The sequence below is a fragment of the Chiloscyllium punctatum genome, chromosome 27 (assembly GCF_047496795.1).
Source record: "Chiloscyllium punctatum isolate Juve2018m chromosome 27, sChiPun1.3, whole genome shotgun sequence".
NCBI classification, from domain to species: domain Eukaryota; kingdom Metazoa; phylum Chordata; class Chondrichthyes; order Orectolobiformes; family Hemiscylliidae; genus Chiloscyllium; species Chiloscyllium punctatum.
Genome location: NC_092765.1, coordinates 3,532,460 through 3,557,587, shown reverse-complemented (window position 1 = coordinate 3,557,587; position 25,128 = coordinate 3,532,460). Strand labels below are relative to the sequence as shown.

General features: G+C 41.6%; 1 protein-coding gene across 3 annotated transcripts in view; it reads left to right on the top strand.

Moving 5' to 3' along the window:
* Positions 1 to 25,128, top strand: part of myom3 (myomesin 3) — a 108,606-nt gene that overhangs the window by 44,248 nt on the left and 39,230 nt on the right. For all 3 annotated transcript variants that reach the window (XM_072547942.1, XM_072547940.1, XM_072547941.1), the window contains exons 14-23: positions 328 to 511; positions 2,496 to 2,670; positions 4,169 to 4,290; positions 13,619 to 13,806; positions 16,364 to 16,490; positions 19,327 to 19,505; positions 22,431 to 22,545; positions 23,950 to 24,106; positions 24,765 to 24,871; positions 24,958 to 25,002. In XM_072547942.1, the coding sequence (XP_072404043.1) occupies positions 328 to 511; positions 2,496 to 2,670; positions 4,169 to 4,290; positions 13,619 to 13,806; positions 16,364 to 16,490; positions 19,327 to 19,505; positions 22,431 to 22,545; positions 23,950 to 24,106; positions 24,765 to 24,871; positions 24,958 to 25,002 (1,399 nt within the window). The remainder of the gene's footprint in view (positions 1 to 327; positions 512 to 2,495; positions 2,671 to 4,168; positions 4,291 to 13,618; positions 13,807 to 16,363; positions 16,491 to 19,326; positions 19,506 to 22,430; positions 22,546 to 23,949; positions 24,107 to 24,764; positions 24,872 to 24,957; positions 25,003 to 25,128) is intronic.

Genomic DNA, 25,128 nt, shown 5'->3' with positions numbered 1-25,128 from the left:
CTGAATCAACCAAATTTAGTCAAATCTTTGTTGCTTACATCAGAACCAACTCCTCGTGATTTAAATTTTTCATTTGGGTCAACCCAATTCTTTACAGTACATAGAAAGAAAATAATTTATGATTTTTCATCATGGGTTTGCAAACAACAAGAATGTCTCAAGTGCTGCCCTCTGGTTGATTGGAAACTAATTATTGCTATTGACAGCAAAGTCTAAAAATAAAACCTATAGTCAGTGACCTTCAACTAAAGTCATAAATTCTTCATTTACAATTATGTACTATCTTCAAATATATGTTTAATCTGTATTTTTATTTTCTTTGTCCAGTCAGTAGCTGGGAGCAGCAGTTGGCAAAGAGCAAACTGTGAAATTCCAGTGAGCTGCCCAAGGTTTGCTGTCACTGACTTGGTCAAAGGCAAGTTATGTTGTTTCCGAGTCCGAGCTGTCAATAAGTACGGGATCAGTGAGCCGTCACAGCCTTCTGAAGCTGTTTCACTTGGAGAAACCCCAGGTAAAATCATTCACCTGTAACAAGATGATCAGTTATCTAATCCAATCCTGGAGCACGTAAACCTAATCCAAATCAAATGCAGAAATTAAAGTTGAACATCACAGAACTAGAAAATGCTGGAAAATTCAGCAGGTTGGTTAGCATCTTTGGAGACAAAAATTGAGTTAATATTTCGAGTCTGATGTGACTCTTCTCCAAAATGAATTCTTCACAACTCAGTATTGAACAAGAATCACACTGGACTCAAAATGTTAACTTAGTTTCTCTCTCTACAGAAGCTGTCAGAGTTGCTGAGTTTCTCCAGCATTTTCTGCTGTTATTTGTGATAAGTGAGTGCCTTACTCAGCCACTTCAAGGGGCATTCAAGAACAGTCAACCCATTCCAGTTGGTGTGCAGTCAGACCAGGAATGGGCAGCAAATTTGCTTCCCTAAACGACACTAGTGACCACATGGATTGTTTGTATACAAAGTTGCTTGTGTATGTATTTTTCTTTTTTCATTAAGAAAGGATTATGTTCTGGATGTGGGTTTGCTCGCTTAGCTGGAAGGTTCATTTTCAGATGTTTTGTCACATTACTAGGTATCATCATCAGTGAGCCTCTGGATAAAGCATTGGTGGTATGGCCCACTTTCTATTTATGTGTTTAGGTTTCCTTTGGTTGGCAATGTCATTTCCTGTGGTGATGTAATTTCCTGTTCTTCTTCTCTGGGGGTGGTAAATTGGATCCAAGTCATTCCGATTGGAATGTCATGCTTCTAGGAATTTTCATGCATGTCTCTGTTTGGCTTGTCCGAGGATGGATGTGTTGTCCCAGTTGGATCCCATTTACCACCCCCTGAGAAAAAGAACAGAAAATGATGTCACCATGGAAAATGATGTCACCACCGGAAATGACATCACCCACCCAAGGAAACCTAAACACATAAATAGAAAGTGGGCCATACCACCAATGCTTTATCCGGAGGCTCACTGATGATGATACCTAGTAATGTGACAAAACATCTGAAAATGAAGTTTCCAGCTAAGTGAGCAAACCTACATCTAGAAACTCAACCTGAACTACAAATCTTCTCAAAACGTGCAAAGAATATGTAGATTGCTAAACCTTAGTGCATTCCCTCCTTACCCCATCATCTCCCTCCCATCAATCTCTGACCAACCATAAACTACCTGCATGGTTCAAGGTTAATCATCTAAGATTGATAATTAACAGATTCTATTGTATTGTCACCTCAACCATGGTCTAACCTTCTTGAAGAAGGGCTGATGCCTGAAACGTCGATTCTCCTGCTCCTTGGATGCTGCCTGACCTGCTGCGCTTTTCCAGCAACACATTTTCAGCTCTGATCTCCAGCATCTGCAGTCCTCACTTTCTCCCTAACCAATCAGTAACCTCCTCTCATGCTGTATAAATTGGGTTTCCCTTTTGCAGTTTGGTTTCTTATTTGCCAGTCCTCATTCATATCTCTATTTGGCCATGTACAAAATATATTTAGCATTTTTGTAGTATTAGGGAAAAAAGGAAAAATGATCTCTATTTGTGATCAGTGACTTCAGACAGTAAGTATTGTCTATTGCCTCTTGAAAGTTTACACAGTTTCCTCTGCACTCCACCAGAGTACACGCCCATTGTCAGCACAAGCTGAGATCCTGCCATGCTTGGCTAAATCAGGCTGACCTCTTGGAGTTTGGAAAAGGCGAGGTGATTAGTGCTAAATGGGAAAATTGATGTGTTAATCTCTCTTCATGCAGCCCAATCAATTTCAAATTCCTGAAGCTCAATCAGACTTTGGGTCATGGGATGTTTGCAACCCACCTTCAGAGCTTTAGAGAAGGTTATGAGGTGCAGAAGTGAGAGAATGATCAAACTCATGAGCAAGTCCAGGTCTTACTGGAGACTGTACATTAATGTTTGCACATTTCACTACCAAATTGAGCAATTAGCCATGATTATTAAAGTGAGTTATCCCTCTTTTACCCAGCTGCTCTTTCTCCACCACATGATGTTATTGCCATCAGGAACACAAGGACATCTGTGATGGTCCAATGGAAAGGGCCTGAAGATGAAACTGACCTCTTGGGTTTTTATATTTATGCTTGTGAGGTTGGGACAAACAACTGGGAGACCTGCAACAATAAACCTGTCAACTCAAAAAGGTGAGAGCACTATCTCGCCAGGAGATTGAAATATTTCAGAAAGTTAATTGTAGCTGAAAATGATTGCTTAACCTGTTCCATTATCAGCAGCATGTACAGATATATATTTAATGTTTTTTCTCATATCTCTGCATATTCTGTCATTTGTTTTGTAAAATAGTGAAACATAGAAAAGATTCTGTGTTCATCTTTCACAATCTTCAGAAGATCCCAACATGCTTTGTATTTAATAAGAGAATTGAATTAAATAATCATTAACCCCCCCCCGCCCCCCCCCCCCCCCAAAACCACTTCAGTGACTTTAATCATTCACTGATGGGATGGGGCATCACTGTCTGGGGCCAGCATTTATTGACCGTCCTTATTTGCCCTGGAGAAGGTTGGGGTGAGCTGCTTTCTTGAACCGCTGCAGCTCATGAACTGTAGGTAGACCCAAAATGCCCTTAAGGAAGGTCTTTGTGGATGTTAACCCAGTGACAATGAAGGGGATGGTGATATCTTTCCAAGTCAAGATGATGAGTGATTTGAAAGGGAACATGCAGGGGTGGTGTTCCCTTATATCTGCTGCCCTTCTCCTTTTAAATGGAAGTGGTCATGGCTTTGGAAGATGCTATCGAAGGAGCTTTGGTGAGTTTCTGCGGTGTACTTTGTAGATGGTATGCAGCTACATCACAAAATCCCTAAGTGAGCTCAAACCACCAACCTTTCAATTAACAGTTAAATGTGCAAACTAATTGCACCATAAAGACTGAATGCTACAAATCCTTATTGTGTCTAAATTTCCTTGTACTGTTGAGTTGAAACTATTCTGTCAGGTCCCAGTGATGTCCCACACTTGATGCACATAAATAAGAAATAAGTGAAAGCAAGTGATTCTGATGGTTCTATGTTCCAATTTTCTTGCTATACAATGACTTCTCCACAGAGAACTGTTGGTGCCATATTCTGTTCCTGGTCTGTGCTCAGTCAACTAATCACATTTTGGGCTGCAATTCAAACTCCACAATTGATGTGTGAATCATTTGGACAGAGAGGGGGTGACTCTGATGCTGGTCACCATACAAAACTCTCGGTGTGAGGTCCAAAGTGTGACTTCTGCAAATGTCTTAGTCCTGACCAAACTCTGATCATCACTGAGTGCATTCAGAAGTGAGGGATACACCCAACCCTTGGATGGAATATTATAAAGCAGTGAAAGTAAGGGGAGATTTATTTTGTTGTTGTTGGGGTGTGAGCATCACAGCTGCCAAACCTGCTGAGCTTTTCCAGCAATTTCTGTTTTTGTTCCCTGGGGTTCTGGATGACTAGTCCAGTGACCAGACCATCACATCACCACTTCCCTCTGAGGAGAATGAAAGGGGCAAAGAACCTGAGAAACTAGTTGATTCCATTGCTACTGATTGCTTGTTTTATCAGCAGAGACATGACGGTGGTTGTGTCGAACAGAATTAAACCACAGAGATTCATTACATCTGTGTCTGTTTACATCATCCACCAGTTTTCCAGTGCATGGCCTTACTCCTGGAAAGAAATATGTGTTTCGAGTGAAATCTGTCAGTCCAGCAGGGCTCAGTGACTATTCTGCTGAATCTACACCCATAGTGGTGAACAATCCCATCTGTGAGTATTGTGTGGAAGGTTCCGGATATGTTGTTATTATTTGGAAGCTTGGGTTCTAACATGCCCTGAACCATGACTATGCTTTTTCTATATTGTGCATGTTAAGAAGGGAATGCATAGTTTTAAAAGAACAAAGAACAGTACAGCACAGGAACAGGCCCTTCCACCGCCAAGACTGTGCCTTTCTTGATGCCTTTCTGAACAAAAAACCTTTTGCCTCTGTGCTGTCCATATCCCTTTGTTCTCTGCGTATTCATCTTTTCACCAAGATACCTCTTAAACACTGATATTGTATCCATCTGTAACTGCTCCTCTGGCAGCACATTCCAGGCACTCACCACTTTCTGTGTTTAAAAAAAACCTGCCTCTCACATTTCCTTTAATGTACCCACTTTAACCTTCAACCTACATCCCCATGTAAATGACATTTGTACCCTGAGAAAAAGGCCCTGACCTCCCTTCTCTCCAGGCCTCTCATCACTTTGTAAACTTCTGTCAGGTTGCTCGTCAGCCTTCGATGCTCAAGTGAAAGCTAACCAGGTTTGTCCAATCTCACCCCATAGCTAAGACCCTCTAAACCAGGCAACGTCCTGGTAAACAGTTTCTGCACCCTCTCCAAAGACTCCACTTCCTTCTGGTAGTGTGACAACCAGAACTGTATAGAACATTCCAAATGTGGTCAAACTAAAGTTCTACACAGCTGTAACATGACTTGCCAATTTTTATATTCCATGTCCTGACTGATGAGGGCAAGCATGTTTAATGCTGCCTTTACCACCTTATCCACTTATTGGTCACTTTCAGGGAACTATGGACCTGTATGTCCATGTTGATATTGATGCTACTAAGGATTTTGCCATTAACTGTTTTAGACATTCCAAAATGCATCACCTCACATTTGTCTGGATTAAACTCCATCCGTCATTTCCCCACCCAAGTCTCCAGCTTATCTATACCCTGCTGTATCCTCTGGCAAACCTCACTACCTGCAGCTTGCCCAATCTTTGTGTCTTCCACAAACTTACTAATTTCTACATTCTCTCCAAATCATTCATACATATTGCAAACAACAGGGATCCCAGCATTGATCCCTGTGGTATACCACAGGTCACAAATCTCCAGTGGAAAAAATACCCATCCACTGCTACTCTCTATCTTCTATGACTAAGCCAGTTCTGTATCCGCTTACTAGCTCACTGTGGATTACATGTGACTTGACCTTCTGTATCAGCCTGCCATGAGGGACCTTGTCAAAGGCCTTGCTAAATTCCATGTAGACAGCATTTACCACCCTGCTCTCATCTTTGTCACTTCCTCAAAAAACTCAATCAAATTTTTGAGACATGACCTTCCCTGCACAAAGCCATGTTATCTATCGCTAATAATCTTTTAAAGGCCAGTTGATTAGAATTCAGCACCAGCATGTTCCTATGAAATCCAAGGGTAAGGATGACAAGATCTAGAAACATTTAATGATAAGAAAAGTTCTGAGCTTAGTCAAAAAGAAAAAGGAGGCATTCACAATGTTTAGGAAACCAAGGACAGACAGATCCTGATCGGACATTTACACACATAAAATATGTTTTTAAAACCCTTTAAAATGAATAGACAATGACCTCGGTTATTTGAACATCAATTATCTGAATTTCCAGTTATCCAAACATGATCTCAAAGTCCCGATGCTTGGATAAACTGTGTTATCCAAACATTCGATTATCCGAACATTTGATTATCCAAACATTAGTTTATCTGAACGTTTGATTATCCAAACAAAATGCTACCCGCCCGTGTGGTTTGGATAGTTGAGGTTGCCCTATAAGTTAAATGGCTTAGAAGCAATGGTAGATGTGAGAAAATAATTGAGCTACAGGTGTCCTATGATACAGGGAGACAGGAACAAATTATTTAGAAAGATTGAATTTCCAAAAGCTCAGAGTGCACAAGCCCCTTTCAGAGAGAGAAACTTTTCATCTGGAGAGAAAAGGTCAATAAGAGCATCTAGGTGAAAGTGAGTACTGCAGATGCTGGAGATTCTGGTTGAGAGTGTGATGCTGAAAAGCACAGCAGGTCAGGAATCATCCAAGGAGCAGGAAAATCGATGTTTCGGGCAAAAGCCCTTCATCAGGAATAAGAGCATCTGGCAGTTTAGTAGTCTCCAAACAGCAGAAGGAAAGAAGTCCTGACTGGCTTAGAAGTATGTAAAAGCTCCTAAAAGTGAATGCTTTGGAAAAGGAGTTCAAGGAACCCATTGTAAAAATATAATTGAGCTGAGTTAGCAGTTTAAGAGTCTTGGGAAGAGAAATTAAGTAAATAAATAACATTGGTGGAAGTAAGAAAATGCTGAAAAGGAACCAATTGCAACTGAACAATGAAAACTAAAGTGGAAACAAGATGACCTTTCACTGAAGTTTGAGTATCTGTAAGGTTGTTGCTGAGGGTAGAAGTGATGAATCTTTATTTATGATATTATGATCTTCAACTAGTTCTTGTGTAGTGAATGTTGTTCGTGTTTTTTCTTTAGTGTGTAATAAACTTCTTTTGTTTAAAGTATATTAGTAGCCCTTTGTGACAGACCACCACAAAGCACATTGCAAAAATTAAATGCATGATCTATCAAGCCAGGATTTATCCTGGGGTTTGACTTGTCCAGTATTACTATCAGCTGGGATTATAACACTTTCTAGTACCATATTTTGGAAATAAATGTTATCCAGTGAATAATTTGTGAATTTGTCAATTTTAGTTGCTATAGCTTTCAGCTTAGAATACCAAGTACAGAACCACATTCTACGCATTCAGATATTAAGATATTTTAAACAACATTCACTGGAAATCCACAAACAGATTGTATTGCCAAATAAGAGATTTCTCTTAAAATAAACTCTGTAAGAAAATCAGTGTCTTTTAAATTTTCAGCTCCAGAGTTTAGCTGTCAAAATAATGTCTTCGATACAATCTATGAAGCACTTTAAAGTGTAGATCATGGTGTGGAAAGCATCTGAGCATTGGTGTAAAGCTATCATATTGTTAGGAGATAAGGGATTGAAATGTTTATGTAACTTTTATGCCATTTACCTGTTTCAAGAGAAATACATGATTGTATAACAGAAATGTTGGGCACAATTTCATGCAGGTTTATCTGGCACTGCCATCTAATGTTTTGATTCTCATGCCTTGTAACGAATCCACTAGGTTTGCCCTTTAGATTTGCTGCCAGAGCAACTAATTAGTGCAATTAATCGACAAACAAGAAAAAAAAATCCCTCTTTTACTGTTCTCTGAGAAAAGTACTGAGGTCTTGTTATGTTCATGATAAAACCCATTACTGACAAGAAAATGGGAAGTATACCTGACCGTGTTTGAGACAGGTCAGTCTATCTACTCTGGACTACAGCCGTGAGAGGAACAAAATGGAGGATGGGAAACAATTCTGGCTGTAACAAGCTGTTCCTTTTTTGAGGTATTTTAGGTGCTGGAGGTGATTTCCTCAAATTGCAGGAGCAGCAATTACTGTTTCATATGATGTTGCATTGTTTTGGAACTTTGGAAAAAAAGTCAAAACAACAGCAGTTTTTAAAGGGAGAAGAACAGAAGAAGGAAGCACATGGTGAGGTCATTGTAGGAGAGAGAGAGAGAGAACCTGCACAGCTACAGCCTTTGCTGTTTGAATTCATGTTTCATTGGACATCGGAGTGCATCAGGGAAAATTAACAAACAGTGAAATTCACAACTAATCTTGGAGGAACTGTTGGGCGAAGTTCACAGCACAGAATCAGATATGTTAATTGTTGTTTTAAGTGTGGCCTACAGAGAATCTGTAGTAGTGAGTAGAGTGGGTTCTTTCTTGATTATGTTCTTTGGAGATATGTCTCTTGATTAAACTTAAAATATAAGTCATAACTATTAATTTAACCTGGGGTAGTGTTTGTAGAGGAATAAGACTGTTAATTTCTGGGTATGTAGATTGTGAAGGAGCAAAAATGGCTTTTAAGAGTGATTTGTACTTCTTGTCGGATGTGGGAGTTTAAACAGAGTTTAAGGGCTACAGTGGATTATATCTGCAATAAATGCTGTCGGATACGAATTTTATCAGATCGAATGAATCAGTTGCAGAGACAGTTAGAAGCGATGAGGAATTTGCAACAGTATGTGATAGATGGCAGTTATAGGAAGGGGGGGGAGGTCTCAGATAAGTCACATAGATGGGTTAACTGCAGGAAGGGTAAGAGAGGTAGGCACCTAGTGCAGGACTCTTTTATGGATATACCCATTTGAAACAGGTATGCTGCTATGTTGGGGGTGATGGATTCTCAGGGGAACGTAGCACAAACAGCCAAGTTTCTGGTATTGAGACTGGCTCTAATGCAACAAGGGGTATGTCGGGTTCCAAGAGATCAATTGTGTTAGGGGATTCTCTAGTCCGAGGTGCAGACAGATATTTCTGTAGCCAGCAGCGAAAAATCAGAATGATGTGTTGCTTCCCTGGACCCAGGATCAAGGATGTCTCAGAGAGGGTGCAGAATGTTCTCATGGGGAAGAGGGGTCAGCAAGAGGTCATTGTCCACATTGGAACCAAGGGCATAGGAAGGGAAAAGGTTGAGAGTCTGAAGGGAGATTACAGAGAGTTAGGCAGGAATTTAAAAAGGAGGTCCTCAAGAGTAGTAATATCAATTCCCGGTGCTATGAGCTAGTTAGGGCAGGAATAGAAGGATAGAGCAGATGAATGGATGGCTGAGGAGCTAGTGTATGGGAGAAGGATTCACATCTTTGGATCATTGGAATCTCTTTTAGGATAGAAGTGACCTGAGCAAGAAGGACAGATTGCACCTAAATTGGAAGGGGACCAATATACTGGCAGGGAAATTTGCTAGAGCTGCTCGGGAGGATTTAAACTAGTAAGGTGGGGGAATGGGACCCAGGGAGATAGAAAGGAAAGAGATCAATCTGAGACTGGTACAGTTGAGAACAGAAGCGAGTCAAACAGTCAGGGCAGGCAGGGAAAAGGTAAGACTAATAAATTAAACTGCATTTATTTCAATGCAAGGGACCTAACAGGGAAGGCAGGTGAACTCAGGGCATGATCACAGCAATTACAAAAACATGGCTCAGGGATGGGCAGGACTGGCAGCTTAATGTTCCAGGATACAAATGCTACAGGAAGGATAGAAAGGGAGGCAAGAGAGGAGAGGAGTTGGCATTTTTGATAAGGGATAGCATTACAGCTGTGCTGAGGGAGGATATTCTCAGAAATACATCCAGGGAAGTTATTTGAGTGGAACTGAGAAATAAGAAAGGAATTATAACCCTATTGGGATTGTATTATAGACCCCCTAATAGTCAGAGGGAAATTGAGAAACAAAGTTGTAAGGAGGTCTCAGCTGTCTGTAAGAATAATAGGGTGATTATGGTCGGGGAATTTAACTTTCCAAACATAGACTGGGACTGCCATAGTGTTTAGGGTTTAGATGGAGAGGAATTTCGTAAAGTGTGTACAAGACCATTTTCTGATTCAGTATGTGGATGTGCCTACTAGAAAAGGTGCAAAACTTGACCTACTCTTGGGAAATAAGGCAGGGCAGGTGACTGAGGTGTCAGTGGGGAGCACTTTGGGGCCAGTGACCATAATTCTATTAGATTTAAAATAGTGATGGAAAAGGATAGACCAGATCCAAAAGTTGAAGTTCTAAATTGGAGAAAGACCAATTTTGACGGTATTAGGCAAGAACTTTCGAAAGTTGATTGGAGGCAGATGTTTGCAGGTAAAGGGACAGTGGAAAATGGGAAGCCTTCAGAAATGAGATAACGAGAATCCAGAGAAAGTATATTCCTGTCAGGGTGAAAGGAAAGGCTGGTAGGTATAGGGAATGCTGGATGACTAAAGAAATTGAGGTTTTGGTTAAAAGAAAGAAGGAAGCATATGTCAGGTATAGACAGGAGAGATCGAGTGAATCCTTAGAAGAGTATAAAGGCAGTAAGAGTATACTTAAGAGGGAAATCAGGAGGGCAAAGACAGGACATGAGATAGTTTTGGCAAATAGAATTAAGGAGAGTCCAAGGGGTTTTTACAAATACATTAAAGACAAAAGGGTAACTAGGGAGAGAATAGGGCCCCTCAAAGATCAGCAAGGCAGCCTTTGTGTGGAGCCACAGGAAATGGGGGAGATACTAAATGAATATTTTGCATCAATATTTACTGTGGAAAAGGATATGGATGATATAGACTATAGGGAAATAGATGATGACATCTTGCAAAATGTCCAGATTACAGAGGAGGAAGTGCTAGACTCTTGAAACGGGTAAAGGTGAATAAATCCCCAAAACTTGATCAGGTGTACCCTAGAACTCTGGGAAGCTAGAGAAGTGATTGCTAGACCTCTTGCTGAGATATTTGTATCATCGATAGTCACAGTTGAGGTGCCGGAAGACTGAAAGTTGGCAAACGTGGTGCCACTGTTTAAGAAAGGTGGTAAGGACAAGCCCGGGAACTATAGACCGGTGAGCCTGACTTCGGTGGTGGGCAAGCTGTTGGAGGGAATCCTGAGGGACAGGATGTACATGTATTAACAGGACTTATACACTTAATGGTAAGGTCCTAGAGAGTGTTGCTGAACAAAGAGACCTTGGAGTTCAGGTTCATAGTTCCTTGAATGTGGAGTCACAGGTAGATAGGATGGTGAAGAAGGCGTTTGGTATACTTTCCTTCATTGGTCAGAATATTGAGTACAGGGGTTGAGAGGTCATGTTGTGGCTGTACAGGACATTGGTTTGGCCGCAGTTAGTATATTGCGTGCAATTCTGGTCTCCTTCCTATTGTTGAAAAATGTGGTGCTGGAAAAACGCAGCATGCCAGGCAGCATCCGAGGAGCAGGCGAATTGACGTTTCGGGTATAAGCCCTTCTTCAGGAATTTTCCAGCACCACATTTTTCAACTCGGGTACTCCAGCATCTGCAGTCCTCACTTTCTCCTTCCTATTGGAAAGATGTTGTGAAACTTGAAAGGGTTCAGAAAAGATTTACAAGGATATTGCCATGGTTGGAGGATTTGAGCTATAGGGAGAGGCTGAACAGACTGGGGCTGTTTTCCCTGGAGCATCAGAGGCTGAGGGGTGGTCTTATAGAGGTTTGCAAAATTATGAGGGGCATGGCTCGGGTAAATAGGCAAAGTCTATTCCCTGGGATCGGGGAGTCCAGAACTAGAGGGTATAGGTTTAGAGTGAGAGGGGAAAGATATAAAAGAGACCTACGGGGCAACTTTTTCACACAGAGGGTGGCCGTGTATGGAATGAGCTGCCAGAGGATGTGGTGAAGACTGGTACAATTGCAACATTTAAGAGTCATCTGGATGGGTATAGGAATAGGAAGGGTTTGGAGAGATATGGGTCGGGTGCTGGCAGGTGGGACTAGATTGCATTGGGATATCTGCTCGGCATGGATGGGTTGGACTGAAGGGTCAGTTTCCATGCTGTACATCTCTATGACTCTATGATTCTAAACAAATGCAAGAACAACTGGCAAGCCATTATTAAATTAGGTTAGATTAGATTCCCAACAGTGTGGAAACAGGCCCTTCGGCCCAACAAGTCCACACCAACCCTCCAAAGAGCAACCGACCCAGACCCATTCCCCTACATTTACCCCTGACTAATGCACCTACTACGGGCCAATCACCTGACCTGCACATCTTTGGACTGTGGGAGGAAACCCATGCAGACACGGGGAGAATGTGCAAACTCCACACAGACAGTTGCCCAAAGCTGGAATCGAACCGGGGACCCTGGTGCTGTGAGGCAGCAGTGCTAACCACTGAGCCACCATGCTGCCCCACCCCTGCACTACCCTGTCCGCTCTCTAAGCCCCATTGTTGAAGCAAGCCTTTGGCTTAGTGTTAGCATTCCCACCACTGAGCCAGAAGGCGCTGAGTTTGAACACCTACAACAACAATTTGTGCAGCTCCTCAAGTTTACCGGAACTTCCCAAGTCCACATGTGATACAAAGCCACTGAAGTAGAGGAGCATGGAGGAATCCTACTTGTTGTTATGATTGTCATTGATCCCCTAGTGGAGACGCTCTGAGCGAGTGGAGATCGGATTGTTAGCAATAAACAAATCAAAGAAGTCTGGAACAAAAACAGAAATTGCTGGAGAATCTCAGCAGGTTTGGCAGCATCTGTTGGGAGAGAAACAGGATTAACATTTCAAGTCCAGCGGCTCTTCATCAGAACTGAAAAGATGGTATTTATATTGATGATAGGGAATGGGGGGAGGTGGGAGGGGGGGAAGGAGTGAGAGGAATAGATGCAGACAGTTTCCAGAGAGAGAAGCAGATAAAAGGCTTGCTGATGAGAAGCCAAGAGAGAGATAAATGCTGAATGGGTGCTAACAGGAAATGTGATTAATTGGAAATGCGTTGGATATGCTGGGAGCACCCCAGAATGAGACTTGGGGGTGTTGAGTGTGTAACAAACATGGAGGAAGGTGTCCATCCTCTGAAATTGTTCAAAACAATGTTATGGATGGAATTAGTCAACTGCATTCACTTCTCATGCCGTCTCCTCTACATTGGTGAAACGAAATACAGACTGGGCAATCACTTTGCGGAACATCTCCACTCTGTACGTAAAAATTATCTCAAGCTTCCAGTTGCCTGCCATGTCATCATAACACCATGCTCCCCTGCTAACCGTTCTGTCTCTGTCTGAGCCACAGTGTTCGAACAAGGCTCAATACAAGCTGGAAGAACAGCATCTCATTTCCCAGATCTTACAGCCTTCAGGACCGAGCCCTGAGTTTCAAAATTGCACAGATCAAAGATTATCAGGCAACATTGTTGAGAATACAACTAAAGTAGTTTGTGCTGTTCTGAAAGCTACACTACGGGATAAATAAGACTTATTTGGACAAGGTACAGAACAGCTACTGGCTTATTAGGCAACTAGAGAATAAAATAAGAGGGTCGATTCAAAGTTCATGGGACTTTTCATTGGAAAGAAGAAGGCAAAAAGAAAATATTGTGTATTAATGTAGCTCAGAGGTGTAGAAGAGAAGTGAGGAATATTTGATTTGGTATTGGATAACTAAACTAGCAGACTTATGAACGCAAATCATGAAGGATAGTTTCCGGTAAGTTATAGGAAAGCAAGACTTTACTGAGAAGCAGGCTGGATTTTGGTTTAGCAGAGCAATGGAGGTTGTAGCAGGAGCAGATTGAATAACTCCCTTGAAGAGCAGCACATTGTCAGATAGAATCACTAGTACAGCAGGGGATTCCATTGGAAATATTAATCATCTTTGCTGTGCTTCTGTCTAATGTATTTATTTTCTTGTGAAGTTCTTCCATCAGCTCCTTATGGCCTGACACAGCTGTACTCTGGAAAGAATGAAATGGTTATCGGTTGGAAGGAACCGAGATTTCCAATTGGACCAGAGATTTTAGGCTATTTCCTGGATTTCTGTGATGCGGTAGATGCTGAGTGGCATGAAGTTAATATTAAACCTATCAAAACAAAACTCTACAAGGTATGTTAGATATTATGAGGCTATAGGTATAAACTCAATTTATTTCATGTCCTTGTTTTATCAAAATGAGATAAATAAATATGTGATGGCTGGGCATTTCTGACTAGTTTCTACACTTTTCCCAAGATAGTGATTTCAATAAAATGGATTAACATTAACAGCGATATTAAATGAGAAGTGAACTGTGATTGATCCAGTAAAATGCACCGACTAAACATACATTTAAACACTTGAATGCATGTGGTTTGTTCCTCATTAAGGAGTGAAACCCTTCCTTCAGCTTCACAAAGGCGTCCATATGATGCAGTGATAACCCACACCGTGAAATGGGGAGTTTACTAAAAGAGATAAAGTTTCTAAACTCTGCTCAGAAACCCACAGCCGGGGCAAAGCTAAGTTCAGACACTTTCAATCTAAGATGGACAGATGGTCACAAGGACTTCTATAAAAGAGCTCAAGTGAGAAATACTGGGACAATCCTTCATTGTATGTTATCTGTGTAGACCAGAATGATGAAAATGGCAGTGAATTGATGGAGGAATTTGTAATGATGTAATAAAGATCAGCTCCATGATTCTTTCCTTCTTTGCATACCTAATTAAAATTAAAGGGTAATTCTATCAACCTTAAAATTAAAAATCACTTCAGTTTGAACAGTCTTCATTCCAGAGTAATTGCCTGAATTTGTACCACAGAATAATGAACTCGCCATTTGGATACAGAACTGGCTCAAAGGTAGAAGACAGAGGGTGGTGGTGGAGGGTTGTTTTTCAGACTGGAGGCCTGTGACCAGTGGAGTGTCACAAGGATCAGTGCTGGGTCCACTACTTTTCATCATTTATATAAATGATTTGGATGTGAGCATAAGAGGTATAGTTAGTAAGTTTGCAGATGACACCACAATTGGAGGTGTAGTGGACAGCAAAAGTTACCTCAGATTTCAATGGGATCTTGACCAGATGGGCCAATGGGCTGAGAAGTGGCAGATGGAGTTTAATTTAGATAAATGTGAGGTGCTGCATTTTGGGAAAGCAAATCTTAACAGGACTAATACACTTAATGGTGAGGTACTAGGGAGTGTTGCTGAACAAAGAGACCTTGGAGTGCAGGTTCATAGCTCCTTGAAAGTGGAGTCACAGGTAGATAGGATAGTGGAGAAGGTGTTTTGTATGCTTTCCTTTATTGGTCGGAGTATTGAGTACAGGAGTTGAGAGGTCATGTCGCAGCTATACAGGACATTGGTTAGGCCACTGCTGGAATAGTGCGTGCAATACCTGTCTAGATTGAGTTGGGATATCTGTTCAGCATGGACGGGTTGGTCCGAAGGGTCTGTTTCCATGCTGTACACCTCTGACTCGCTGACTCTATAACACTTGATAAAAACTGTCCTGGGGAAGGATCTCCAGAGCCAAAACATTTACTCTGATTTCTCTTCACAGATGCTGTCAGACCTGCTGAGATTATCAACAAAAGTAGAAATTGTTAGAAAAGATCAGCATGTCTGGCAACATCTGTGAAGAGAAATCCGAGTTAACATTTTCGGTTCGATGACCCTTAGTCAGAACTGATGGCAGCTAGGAAAATGTCAATTTATATGCAGAAGGTAGGCTGGTGGGTATGGGGATGTTAGGGAGTAAGCAATAAGTGGGGATAGAGCCCAAAGAGAGAGAGAAAAACAGTTGGACAGGCAAAGGAGCGAATCAACTAGGCAAAAGTGAGGACTGCAGATCTGGAAACCAGCATTTAGATCAGAATGGTGCTGAAAAAGCACAGCAAGTCAGGCAGCATCCAAGGAGCAGGAGAATTGATGTTTCAGGCAAAAGCCCTTCATCAGGAATAGAGAAGTTCGGTTCCAAACTGTGTTGGGTTGAATGTAGTCTGGAGTCCATGTGGGATCAGTTGGTTACGGAGGCAGGCACTGAGGAAGCAAATGTGGCTGTGGTACAAGTCTGTTTCAGTACATGGTTGAAGAGATTCAGGGTAGAAGGGATGACCTGGGGGTTGCAGTGAGAGAGAGACTCACTGAGATTCTTGTAGAGAGAGGAGGAGAGCTTCTTCAAGGTAGGCATCCTTGCAAGAGAATTCGCAGTAAATTTAAAAGCAACTAGGCAAAAGTGAGGACTGCAGATGCCGGAAACCAGAGTTTAGGTCAGAGTGGCGCTGGAAAAGCACAGCAGGTCAGGCAGCATCCGTGGAGCAGGAAAATCGACGTTTCGGGCAAAAGCCCTTCATCAGGAATAGATGATGATGAAGGGCTTTTGTCTGAAATGTCGATTTTCCTGGTCCTCGGATGCTGCCTGACCTGCTGTGTTTTTCCAGCACCACTCTGATCTAAACCCCAGACAAAGGAATGGCTGAGTGGGTGAACAGCTGTTAATGGAGATTGTTAGTGACTGACAATAGGTAGTGTGTAATGGCAGACTATCTGGTAGCAAGGCCTGGTGTACGTGGCAGGGGGCTAGGGATATGGGGAGCTCAGGCCCTAAAATTATTGAACTTGATATTGAGCACTGCAGCATGCCTGCGAGATTAACATTTGATATTCTCTCCTCTGAAGATCCAAAACTTAACAGAAGGTTCTTTCTATCAATTCCGTGCCTTTGCAATGAACTGGGCTGGTGTTGGGCAACCGTCTGAAGCCAGTAACCAATTTAAATGTGAAGAGTGGACTATGCCAGAACCTGGTGAGTTGCTGTCTCTCTTTTTAAGCTAAACTTCAAAAAATAGAATGCTGATGCAATAAGTAGCCCAGAAAGCTCTACCTCCACATTGTACTCACCACCCCATCAGCTGGTCTTCGATAGTAACAGCATCAGAAGCAATGAACAAGTTAAAATCATTAATTAGCATTGATTAATCCTGCATTGATTCATACACCTCACAAAGAAGTGAGTGAAGATAAGAAAAATAATGTAAGATTATTTCAGCAGTATTTTAATACTATTTCAATAATCCTTAATAATTTTAGGAGGCTGTTCCAAGAAAGTTAGAACATAGAACATAGAACAATACAGCACAGAACAGGCCCTTCGGCCCACGATGTTGTGCCGAACTTCTATCCTAGATTAAGCACCCATCCATGTACCTATCCAAATGCCGCTTAAAGGTCGCCAATGAATCTGACTCTACCACTCCCTCGGGCAGCGCATTCCATGCCCCCACCACTCTCTGGGTAAAGAACCCACCCCTGACATCTCCCCTATACCTTCCACCCTTCACCTTAAATTTATGTCCCCTTGTAACACTCTGTTGTACCCGGGGAAAAAGTTTCTGACTGTCTACTCTATCTATTCCTCTGATCATCTTATAAACCTCGATCAAGTCACCCCTCATCCTTCGCCGTTCCAACGAGAAAAGGCCGAGAACTCTCAACCTATCCTCGTACGACCTACTCTCCATTCTAGGCAACATCCTGGTAAATCTTCTCTGCACCCTCTCCAAAGCTTCCACATCTTTCCTAAAGTGAGGCGACCAGAACTGCACACAGTACTCCAAATGTGGCCTAATCAAAGTCCTGTACAGCTGCAACATCACCTCACGACTCTTGAATTCAATCCCTCTGCTAATGAACGATAATACTCCATAGGCCTTCTTACAAACTCTATCCACCTGAGTGGCAACCTTCAAAGATCTATGTACATAGACCCCAAGATCCCTCTGTTCCTCCACCTGACCAAGAACCCTACCATTAACCCTGTATTCCGCATTCTTATTTGTTCTTCCAAAATGGACAACCTCACACTTGGCAGGGTTGAACTCCATCTGCCACTCCTCAGCCCAGCTCTGCATCCTATCTAAGTCCCTCTGCAGCCGACAACAGCCTTCCTCACTATCCACAACTCCACCAATCTTTGTATCATCTGCAAATTTACTGACCCACCCTTCGACTCCCTCCTCTAAGTCATTAATAAAAATTACAAACAGCAGAGGACCCAGAACTGATCCCTGCGGAACTCCACTTGTAACTGGACTCCATGCTGAATATTTACCATCTACCACCACTCTCTGACTTCGACCGGTTAGCCAGTTTTCTATCCAATTGGCCAAATTTCCCATTATCCCATGCCTCCTGACTTTCCGCATAAGCCTACCATGGGGAACCTTATCAAATGCCTTACTAAAGTTCACTTGGATGGTCCCATTGTGGGAGGTTTGACTTGTGAGCTAAGGTTAAACCGGTTGGGACTCTACTCACTTGAGTTTAGAAGGATGAGAGGTGATCCCCTCGAAACATGCAGGATTCTGAAAGGGGCTTAACAGGGTAAATGGTGAGAGGAGGTTTCCCCTCCTGGGAGAGCTTAGAACTGGGGATACAGTCTCAGAATAAAGGGGCACCAGTTTAAGACTGAGATGAGGAGGAATTTCTTCTCTGAGGACCATGAGTCTTTGGAATTCCTTTCCAAAGAGAGCTGTGAGGGCAGAGACCTTGTGTATATTTAAAGTCATTATAGATAGATTCATGTTGAGTCGGGCAATGAAGAGTTATGAGGAAAGTCAGAAAAGTGAAACTGAGAAATGTTGGATGAACTATGATCCCATCAAGACTCCAATTCCTATTACTTATGGTTTTATTGTTTTATCACTTCATACTTTATCCTAAGTGCAATCTAATTGGGCATGTGCTCACTTTTCCCTTTCGTGCTCCCTAATGCATGTTGAAGTCTAGAATAGACAGTGACGAAAGCTAATAGCATGCCCTCCTTCACAGCGACAGGATTTGAGTATCGGAGGAGGGAAGTCCAATTGCAGTTATACAGGGCCTTGGTGAGGTCACACCTTGAGTATTGTGGGCGGTTTTGGTCTCCTAGTCTGAGGAAGGACATTCCTGCTATTGACGGAGCCCAGCGGAGGTTCACCAGACTGATTCCTGGGATGGCAGGACTGACATATGAGGAAAGATTGAATCGACTGGGCTTGTACTCACTGGAATTTGGAAGAATGAGGGGGGTATCTTGCAGAAACATATAAAATTCTGATGGGACTGGTCAGGCTAGATATGGGAATAATGTTCCCAAATGTTGGAAAAGTCCAGAACTCGGAGTCACAGTCTGAGAATAAGGGGTAAACCATTCAGGATTGAGATGAGGAAGAATTTCTTCACTCAGAGTTGTGAACCTGTGGAATTCTCTCCAGCGGGAAGCTGATGGGACCAGTTCATTAGATACGTTCAAGAGGGAGCTGGATGTGGCTCTTGTGGTTAAAGGAATCAAGGAGTATGGGGAGAGGGTGGGGATGGAATTCTGAGATTGCATGATCAGCCATGATTGTATTAAATGGTAATGCAGGCTTGAAGGGCCAAATGGCCTATTCCTGTACCTGTTTCCTATGTTTCTACATTTCTATATCCAGCACTGTTACATGTGAGACTCTTGGTTAAATTTACATGAATGATATAAAATGAATGTGGTTTATCAAAGTGGAAGCACCTCTTCTTCTTGCCTGAGTTGCACATGCCATCCTGTTTGTGATCGTTAAATTGCTTTTGAAAGTTCAAAGTGAGTTTGCAGCTTGTTTCCACAGGGCCACCTTTCGATGTGGTATTTGCTGAAGTACGCAGCTCCTCGCTCATGCTTCTGTGGCAGCCTCCAGTATACACCGGGGCAGGCCCTGTCACTGGATACATTGTGCAGATGTGTGAAGCTGATTCAGAAGAGTGGAAAACCTTCAATAAAGAGCCAACGCCGAAAGCACACATGAGGGTTGGTAAATGATCTTCTGAGTCTGTTCCTTATTAAACAGAGGGACTTCTCAGTGCCACAGTGTTACTCCAGCAATGCGAATGAGATGAGTCTGGTGCCATTTTCTGTTCAAGAGACTCCATAACATTCACAGGATTTTAACCTCAGCAGTTCCATGGGATGTTAAGATGTCAGTCTCATCAACTGAAAAGAGGAGAAGGTCAGGTGATTTTCCCTGTGGTAGAATAGAGACTCAGATAACACTTGGAGTATTGTGTTCAGTTCTGGTTGCCTCATTACAGAAAGGATGTGGAAGCTTTACACAGGATACAGAGGAGATTTACCAGGATGCTGCCTGGACTGGAGGGCATGTCTTATGAAGAAAGGTTGGGGGAGCTAGAGCTTTTCTCAATGGAGTGAAGGAGGGTGAGAGCAACTTGATAGAGGTGTACAAGATGATGAGAGGCATAGATAGAGTGGATAGCCAAAGAGCTTTTCCCAGGGTGGAAATGGCTATCATGAGGGGGCATAATTTTAAAGTAATTGGAGAAAGGGTTAGGGGAGATATCAGAGGTAGGTTCTTTACACAGAGTGGTGGGTGTGTGGAATGCACTGCCAGCGGTGGGAGTAGAGTCAGAGACATTAGGGACATTTATGCGACTCTTGGATAAGCACATGGAAGATAGTACAATGAAAGGTGTGTAGGTTAGTCTGATCTTAGAGGAGGATAAAAGGCCAGCACAACATCAAGGGCCAAAGGTGCCTGTACTGTGCTGTACTGTTCTATGTTCTAACTCATTCTCAGAACGGTGTCACACACACTGTTGCACATACTGTCACACGTAATGTTAACTGTTGGTTGAATGCCAGAGCAGAGACTGAGGAACAGGGAGTCTTCTGTTAATAAGTTTCACTAACATTAATGCAACATAAATCAGTGTTTTTGAAAAATGTTAATGAGAAAAATTAACTGCCCTCTTACTCAGGAAAAGATTATGGTGCACAGCTGTGCAGGAAAGGAATAATAAATATGTAAAGTCGGGCAAGGAATGGAAGGCCCAAAGTATTCAGGACTCCTATAACTTGTCCGATTTGTAAGGAGAATAAATTGAGTCAATTTGGGGACGCTGTTTCTGTTGGTTGATGAGTCTAGGTCCAGCAGGCAGAGTTTGGGTGTGAGACCCAGATCAGGAGTAAAGTTAGGAGACATTTCTTCTCAGAAAGGGAGGTGAACATTTGGAATTTTCTTTCACAAATGACCATTGATGTTTGATCAATCGTTGAATTTAAATCTGAGACTGATCATTTTCTTACTGTCTGGTGGTATTAAGGGACATTGGGCAGAGCTGGTATAGGGAGTTTTGTTGCTTATCTATGGGGTTCATGTTGAATGGTAATACAATAAATTTGAGTCTCCTGGCCTGCCTGGGTTGCTTTAAGATTATACAAGATGATATCACAAAGCTTCTAACTCACCATTTCAGGATTGTGACCAACATTTTATATCTGTTAATTTTTCACGTGAACAGGTTCCTTGTGACTTTGGTGAGCATTTTAAAGAGTATCCCACCCTCCCAACGTCAGCCTGGTTTCCTGCTGCTGATTAGGATTCATTCACTTTCACTGAATCGAATCTGCTGCTTTTGGCAGCATTTCAGACAACAGAGAGAATTTGATTACAGTGGAGAGTTGGCTAAGAAGGTCACTGTTTCACTTCCAGAGGAGTGGAACAGGCAAACAGCTTGGAATAACATCTGATTTGACTGTATGCAGTCTGTGCCCCAATCACTGAGTATGTTAAGGAGGAAATTAGCCAGGAGGGAAACCTGAGGGAGAATATGATCTACTTACGAGAAATAATCCTCATCCACAAGCCTCCAGTCTAAGCAAGGACTGACGGGTCTAGATGCAATTACAGCATAAAAAAGAAAAGACTAATTTACTGCATTTCCAGTTTTAAAGTCTAATGTTATTTCTTTGCAAGTGTGCACTTGTGCTTAGTAGTAAAGATAAATATGACAGCTGCTTTGGAATTTGGAATACTCAGTTCCAAGACCTTCAGAGCAGGTTTTTCTGCATGCTGAGATTTTATATGTCACTGTCAAGTGCTCTGCTTCATTTTAGCTTTGGGGCTGATTACTTCTGTGTCAGTTATTCTGTCATAAATTTTCACAAAAAAAATTCTTCTGTTGGTGCTGGGATTGCAGCAATATCACAAATGAAATATGTTTTGCAATCCCTTTTAAAATATATTTTAAACCTCGTTTTCCAGCTGATTTTGCAGCAGCTGTCCAGTGACTGAGCTTTGATATGGGCAGTTGGTTAGCTCAGTTAACTGGACAGCTGCTTTGTGATGCTGCCTGACACCAGCAGTGTGGGCTAACTTCCAGCCCTACCTGAGGTTCCCATTGAGGGTCCCACATTCTCAATGTTAGCCCTTGTCTGAGGAGTGCGGGCTCACAGGTTGAACTTAAAACTGGTCATTTTTCTCTCTCTAATGAATGAACAGTACCGTAGGACTTTGCAGACTTGTATATGGGGAGTATGATAGATCTCCCAGGAACCCTGGGATCTGTGCAGAAAGGATAATATAGGTCACTCCAAGGAAGTGAGCCTTCAAGCCTTTTCCATATTTCAATTCGACCATAGCAGTTCTGAGACCTATCCTACTTTGCCCACACCCTTAACTTGATCAACAAAAACTACCAGCCACAAATTTTAAAATTAATAATCGATCTCACAATGATTGCCAAAGCCAGAAGTGAGTTACAAACTTGTACCCTCTATGTGTGTTTCCTAATTTCACCTCTGACTGTTCTGGCTGAAGGTTGGAGATGATGACCCAGAGTCCAAGACTCCTCAGCAGTTGAAATAGTTTTCCCGATTCTACCAATGGATGTAAAGTGCAATTTATGTGACTCACATGTTTGTATTTGATTTTATCAGATTTCTGACTTGGAAAAAGGCAAAACCTACACCTTCCGTGTGTTGGCATTAAATTCAGCTGGAATTGGATTACCCTCATTGCCATCTGACCCTGTTCTTACAGAAACTAGACCAGGTACAGTGTCTTTCTGAATATCCAGAGAAACTAATTTCCGTTGAAGCCTGTTTTGTTAACCAAGATGCAAAGCTGTTGATTTCTCCAACATTGGTTGTTGTACCTTTGGCTGCTGGCTCTGAAATTGCCTTCCTAAATTTCACTGACTCTGTTTCACTTTCCTCCTTTAAGATGCACCTTGAAACCTGTCTCTTTGACCAAGTTTCCAGTCACCTGCTGTGATGTATTCTACATGACTTAGTGTCATATAATGCTCCAATGAAATGCTTTAGGACATTTTATTATATTAATAGTTTTATATAAATATAAGTTGTTGTTGTTGTTATTAAACTGAGGCCTTGCCTGCCCTTTTAAGTGAATATAATTGATCCAATGGTGCTGTTGTAAAAAGACCTGTGGAGTTCTTCCTTGTGTCATAGAGCTACAATGTCATAGATTCATGCAGCATGGAAACAGACCCTTTGTTGCAACTATTCCACGCCAACCATGTTCCCAAACCAAATTAGTCCCGCTTCCCTGCACTTGGCCAATGTCCCTACAAATCTTCCCTCTTCATGTACTTGTCCAAAAGTCTTTTAAACTATGTAATTGTGCCTGTATCCACCATGTTCTCTGGCAGTTTATTCCATGCTGTGGAAAAACATTGTCTCTCAGGTCCTTTTCAAATCTTTTTCCTCTCACCTTAAAAATGTGCCTCCTAGTTTTGAACTCTCTTACCGTAGAGAAAAGACCTTTGCTGTTCACCCTATCTATGCTCCTCACGATTTTATAAACTTTTACAAGGTCGCCCCTCAATCTCCTATGCTCCAGTGAACAAAGTCCCAGCCTATCCAGCCTGTTTTTAATAACTCAAACCTGGCAATATCCTGGCAAATCTTTTCTGAACCTTCTTGAGTTTAATTATATTAATCCCTCAATCAACACCACAAAATCAGATTATCTTGACATTATCACCATATGGGATGGGATCTTGATGTACATAAATTGGTTATTGCATTTCCTACATTACGACAGTGAATACACTTCAAAAGTACATCATTAACTGTAAAGTGCTACTTGATGTCCTGTGGCAAGGTACTACGCAAATGCAAACTTTTCTTTCAATTGAGATTACTCCTAAAGTTTTCAGAAAAACTATCATGAGAATTTTAGCATTTATTCATTTGGAATAAAAGAAATTGGTATTCTGAGCCACATAATTGAAAGATTGTTGCAACCCTGTGTAGCCAGCTTGTTACTGGAACAAGGCTAGTATTAATCCACATATTTACAAGAATAACACGCCAGGCTAAATTGTAAATCACCATGTAATACACTTTTATTTGCTATTGATGGAATTTAATAAATGAATCAGTGGAACTTATATATAAACATGAAATGAGGCAGATCTGTTAACTTCCACAGGCACCACAGAGATTGATGTGGGTGTCGATGAAGATGGGAATATTTTCCTGGCTTTGCAGACCCCTGAGGCTGTTGATACATCAAAGTTTATTTGGTGCAAGGATTATGAAGAAATATCAAGCCCTGAGAGAGTGCTGATTGAAACAACTGGAGACACGTAAGAATCTGGAACATTCTGGAATTTCAGTCTCAAAATGAACAACGAGCAACAAGATAGATCCCGATTTGCAATGCAGCAATTACATCGCTCTCATTATTACCACAGTCTTGACCTCAGATCACCTGGTGGGGGATGGATACTTGAATGGGTGATAAATTATGCCTGCTCTATTCTCAATCCAGGATTAGAAACTTTTACTAAAAAATGCTAATGATAATTATTCTCACATTTTGGCAAACTGAAAAGGAAATCTTCAGCTCCAATAGTTTTATTTTCCACTTTGCAATCACCTCCTCCTTTAATTATCCATTTCCAACTTCCTCATATTTGCAGCATTCATGTTAAAGTGTGAACATTCCTTTTGGTTTAAAATAACTTTTTGCACAAGAAAAGAAAACAAAATGATGAGGAAAGAAAAATGGGGATTAAGTTTTGAAATTATTTCCCAGCGTTGTCTGGATCACTGGGTAATGGTCTCTATACTCAGAATAAAAACGTTTGTTAGAAGTGTCTAAGTTCCATTCATTTACTGTCCTAACGAGAAGAAATTCAAAGGGAAAATTTGGTTTAAATCTCACGCTAAAAAGAGAAAATTGTCTTAACAGACTGCCTTACAGTGATGGTGAGAAATGTGAACTGAAATCTCTTTTTCTAGATCTAAACTGATCTTGATTGATCCTGCAGAAGAGGATGTGGGTACTTACTCTGTCATTGTAACCGGAACTGATGGAGTTTCATCTAGTCATACTCTAACAGATGAAGGTAAACTATTATCTCCAATCTTATGAAAAACAAGCTAACCTACCTTAATACTTTTAAGTGTAAGGATTTAAAACTTTTTTTTGCAGAGTTGCAGAATCTAAAGAAACTGAGCCATCAAAAAAGAAACCCGTGTAAGTTATTTTCTGTTGTTATAAGGTTTCTCTTCTGTTGTTAAAAATTGAAAGTAATATCATCATCCCTGTAATGTGCTGCTGTTTGAGGGTTACTCATCATTGTTTATACAACAATAGCACTAA